Below are 4,713 nucleotides of genomic sequence, written 5' to 3' on the forward strand. Positions count from 1 at the left end.
TTCGATCAATAACACTTTCCAATTTTGTACTTCGGTTAAACGATTCGTTTCTACGGACCCTGCACTTCCGGCACCCACGATGATAAAATCGAATTCAGTATTCGTATCTGCGATTTCTCCCAAACGATCCGATGGATAATTGTTCACATTGTTGAGACTGCACTGTGCTGCTAGAATGGTTTGCACCAGTTGCAGGAAAACCGATGTGGAAGCACTATTCGTTGCAGCGGCACAAGTAGCTGTCAAACACGCCTCCATGTCCGACCGTGTCGTGTACGTGATGATTCTGTCCTTCTGATTATATAAAATTTGAGTTTAATACTTATTGTTTGATTTATTTGCCAGTTTTTAAGAATCTAGGCTAGGCTATTAGTTAACTTTTTTTTAAGTAAGAGAATATAAGGTATTAATAAGATTTAAGTAAGAAAATATAAGTTTTTAGGAGAAAGAAAATAGTAGCTGCGTTTATACACATTAAATTAATTATTTCATAACACGGGAATTTGTATTACGACGATTACTCATCGTGTATTTGAAAGATTTATTTTATATCCTCGGTTTTATCTTCTTTTTTTTGACAAATCAATCTCTCGATGTATATTGGTAAGAGTGTCACAAATTCTTAAAGTGAAATCTCGAAGTGTAAACTTTTAGTTTATCAAGTCTCACGACAGATCAAATGTTCAATGTGTTTTATCAAAAGCGCACGAACGACTGTAGTAATTTGTAGAGTGACAGTTTCTATTATCCAGTTTTGAACGGAGCTATAGAACGTGTATAATTTCTTCAAGAGATAGCCCCCGCCCATTAGACACAGTAGAGGGGATATGTATGATTACGTACGTTTATATATGGATATGTAGTGTTTTGCCTTAGTACGTTTATGCGCAGAATGCAGTCAATCTATCTTGTTAACAGCTCCAGCTGCTGAAAGTTCACACTGATATATCTAAAGCTTCAAACTAGGGTCTACTTTGTAACATTCTCTTAGTACAGTCAGTCACAGGACGGTTGCAACAGTTTTTTTTTACATGTTTCGGAACACAAAATATACAAAGCAGACATTCCCAGTAGATAGTCAAATATCTGTGAAAATTATATATGCATGTATCATTTTTATATATACATCTAATACCTTTAATTTTAACAGCTGCCTGACTATTTACGGTACATGTAGATGAGTTATAGGTTCGCTTTATCGTATTTTTTGTGTGTTCATAAGTAAATAAAAAAATTGTTGTAACTTGTGATTGATTGTCTATATAACTTGTCATAAGGTTGATTATGTAGAGTAACAAAATTGACAGTGAAAAATTTGACCGAAAACCGAATATTTATTCGGTTTAATGAATCTCTCTGATAAGCGGAACGTGACATTGATTGCATGAATCACCATATATATTATGTAAGAAAAATTCACATTATTTTGCCGATCATTCATATCTTTCATGAACTTTTATAAATTTGTACAAGGCAAATTGCATATACTCGTATGTTGCCAAAAATGCTACTTTTTTATCTACGATTGTATGCCATCATTTATCGAAAATTTAGTTATTCTACATAGTTTTTATAATCGAGGATAATCTTATTATTACGTTATAATTTGAGAAATTTATAACGTTTATACATTACCTTTGCGACGTTTCTACGCTCGTCCCTATTTGCCTTGGTCGCGGCGGGAACGTCTTTTCCGGTACGGTGAGAGAAGACCGGTCGGTACGAGCGGTCAGCTCGTCGAAAGGTCGGTCGTGGCCCTTAAATGTCGGATTGCCAAGTTCGGATTAATTGTCGGATTGCCATGTTCGTTTGCAATGAATGTGAGAGAGTTTTGGTTAACTAATAAACAAAAGATTTATTCTCGGTTACATAATGCAGACTCGTGTGCGAGCGGATGTTGGCTCGGTGTTTTAATCGGTTTTTTTTTGGTACGACGCTAGATGCGTCCGAACGTGTTGTTGTTATCGGCGGTCGCGTATATGTTTTGCCAGCTGAGCAGACTTTCGAGTTTCTGGGTGAGACGGTTGCGCGGGACGACGGACGCGGTTGGGTATACGCGGCGATGTATGTGTCGCAGGGAGATGGTGGGGGTGGAGATTTGATCAAATCCCTAAGGTAGAAAATGGAGATTTGATCAAATCACGGGTGGGGTGATTATGGATTTGATTGGGTCTCCAATTTTGTCGTTTCCCTGCGACATACGAGGTGTGTTCAGAAAATAATGGGAATTTTCGTGTTTTGAAAAAAGTATTTATTTATTTGTCTACATTAATGTTGTCGCCTTCAAAAAAGTCCCCATTAGATATTATGCACTTGTGCCAGCGCGTTTTCCAATCCTCGAAACACTTCTCAAACTCGATCTTTGGGATAGCCTTTAGCACTTTCAGCGATGCGCTTTTAATGTCATCTATGCTTGTAAAACGACGGCCCTTTAACCCTCTTCCTCCCACATGACACAAATTTTTTTTAAACTTTCAACCTTATATCTTTTAACGAAAAAGTCATATGAAAATTTATCAAACGTCATTTCTTATAGATTTTGACCTCCTCTTTCGAATGCCGTTGAGAAATTTTACCCAAATCGTAAGCCGGAAAAGTTATAGGCCGTTTTTCCGAAAAATTCAAGAAATTTTTCACGGTTTTTTTTAAATGTTTATTTTGAGTTGGAAAAAATGTGCGCACGCCATCGCAATCACTATAAACGGTGTTATAGAAGTCTGCTCTTTCAAACCCCGTTGGATTTATTTCGAAATTTAAAATGGCGGACACAAAATGGTGTCCGAAAGGGAAAATTGTTTGTTTCAACTTTGCGAATTTTTTTCTCAAAAACTATTAAGTTTGGTGAAAAATTCCTAAGAACAAAAGTGTCTTAAAATCGGTGAAAAAATACCCTCAAATTTTTTCAGAACGGTTTTACAACATTTTTGAAAACTTTTATTTTTTGCATCTTTAGAAATATATTTTACAGAATTATTTGATAAAATAATGTATATTGTATGTGTAGACTTCACAAAATAAAATTTTTCAATCTANATCTTCAGAAATATATTTTACAGAATTATTTGATAAAATAATGTATATTGTATGTGTAGACTTCACAAAATAAAATTTTTCAATCTAACAATTTGTCATTCATATGACAAGAACAGATAAAGAAAATGAAACTTTAGTCTTATGATAAGCATGTAATGCAGCTATACTTCCTTCTATAGTTCGTACCTGTCCAATCCTCTTTGATTAAATCCGCGCCTTTCTCTCCAATCATCATTGCAGGCCCCACCGTGGTTTCGCTATTGATGTTCGGCATGATGGATGCATCGATCACCCTGAGCCTTTGCACTCCGTGTATTCGCAATGTAGCGTCCACTACGGCCGTAGGGTCATTCCGCGGACCCATTTTGACTGTACCACATGCATGGAAATAGTAGAAGGACAAATGCAAGTTCCATCTGCAATATTCGTCATAGTCAGATTTTGTGCGTCCACAATCAGGAATGTACAAATGATGTAGCCGTACTCCTTCTCGTACGAATGCCTTGGTTTTCAATATTTTTTAAATGAAATCTACGGACTTTAACATCATCTCGACATCCTCTTGCTCAGAGAAACTCTTCGCATAGATCTTGACAGGAACTGCTGGATCTTTGTTGCGCAGCCGCAATTCACCCGTACTTTTCGGACTTAGCAAACTCGGCATAGGCATTATTACATCGGCCTCTTTAACTATTTTCATTACTTCATGCTTTATATCGTCATTCACGTTGAATATTTTCGATACTTTGTCCAATTAATCCACATCCCCTCGTTTATAATGAGCATGAAAGAATTGCATGTCGGGATATTTGAAATTCGAGTCGTTTACACGGGCATCACCTATGAAATCAAAACCACCGGTGGTTCCTGTTCCGTAGGTGTGAAGAAGGTCACTCCGCACACTATTTTCGTTGGTTGTAATGCACTTTTATAATGAATCTGAAGACTCGGCTTCTTACAATGGATATGAAGACTCGGCTTCTTACAACGGATATGAAGACTCGGCTTCTTACAACGGATATAAAGACTCGGCTTCTTACAATGGATATGAAGACTCGGCTTCTTACAATGAATATTAAGACTCGGCTTCTCACAACGGATATGAAGACTCGGCTTCTTACAACGGATATGAAGACTCGGCTTCTTACAATGAATATGAAAACTGGGTTTCTTATTGTATTCTGTTATTAGTCACGCGACGCGTACGACGAAGCTAACGAGCGAGCAATGCTGTCGCCGTGCGCGTCGGTTCCTTTTATAGGATATCAAGAAAAGAATGCTAGTGACAAATGCGAGTGACCTATGAGAATGCTCCGCCGCATTACGCGTGGAGATGGGTCGAACGCTAATCGTATCCGTCGCGTGGATATACAAGGTGGGCCATTTTAATCGATTCAGTCAAATATTTCGAAAACCAAGCCCGGGAGAGAAAAATTTTTCAGACAAAAGTTGTTTCGTTTCGAGGGGACCATAAGACGGTACCATTGGTTTGGCCTTGAAGAATTATTTAAAAGTCACATGCAGGTCACCTTAATTTTTTTAAATGGCATCTTTTATTTTTTATTACATATTCTTGTAGCTGACCTCGAGAGCTTTCCAAAACACTATAATGAAATGTTTCTTCATTGAGTACTTTTCGAGTTATAAAGCTCCAAAGTTGCAATAGGAATTAATAGGAAT

At 37.2% G+C, this 4,713-nt stretch overlaps 1 protein-coding gene across 4 annotated transcripts; it reads right to left on the bottom strand.

Moving 5' to 3' along the window:
• Window positions 1–215: 215 nt before the first annotated feature.
• Window positions 216–4,411, bottom strand: LOC106745721 (glucose dehydrogenase [FAD, quinone]-like). 4 transcript variants are annotated; one of them, XR_001374545.1, is made up of 5 exons: window positions 3,573–4,406; window positions 3,220–3,449; window positions 1,636–1,757; window positions 844–927; window positions 216–294 (listed from the first exon to the last, which is right to left on the bottom strand). XR_001374545.1 is itself a non-coding variant. In XM_014621589.1 (4 exons), exons 1-4 carry the CDS (start codon window positions 3,731–3,733, stop codon window positions 997–999), a joined length of 603 nt encoding a protein of 200 aa, XP_014477075.1. In that variant the 5' UTR covers window positions 3,734–4,411; the 3' UTR covers window positions 982–996. The 4 variants fall into 4 exon arrangements, 2 of the variants coding, with proteins under 2 accessions (XP_014477075.1, XP_014477076.1); XR_001374546.1 differs by having other exon boundaries at window positions 844–924; window positions 3,573–4,405; XM_014621589.1 differs by lacking the exons at window positions 216–294; window positions 844–927 and adding an exon at window positions 982–1,086 and having other exon boundaries at window positions 3,573–4,411.
• Between the last annotated feature and the right edge of the window lie 302 nt (window positions 4,412–4,713).

Source organism: Dinoponera quadriceps, unplaced genomic scaffold (genome assembly GCF_001313825.1).
Source record: "Dinoponera quadriceps isolate SergipeBrazil2010 unplaced genomic scaffold, ASM131382v1 scaffold1833, whole genome shotgun sequence".
NCBI classification, from domain to species: domain Eukaryota; kingdom Metazoa; phylum Arthropoda; class Insecta; order Hymenoptera; family Formicidae; genus Dinoponera; species Dinoponera quadriceps.

Bases quoted from the DNA above. Each gene is read 5' to 3' on its own strand.
- LOC106745721 (XM_014621589.1), bottom strand. From the start codon at position 3,733: ATGAAAATAGTTAAAGAGGCCGATGTAATAATGCCTATGCCGAGTTTG. The intron at 3,450-3,572 runs GTCCGTAGATTT...CGAATATTGCAG, and splicing joins GATGTCGAGATGATGTTAAA to ATGGAACTTGCATTTGTCCT. The intron at 1,758-3,219 runs GTACGAACTATA...CCGACATTTAAG, and splicing joins AATCAAAGAGGATTGGACAG to GGCCACGACCGACCTTTCGA.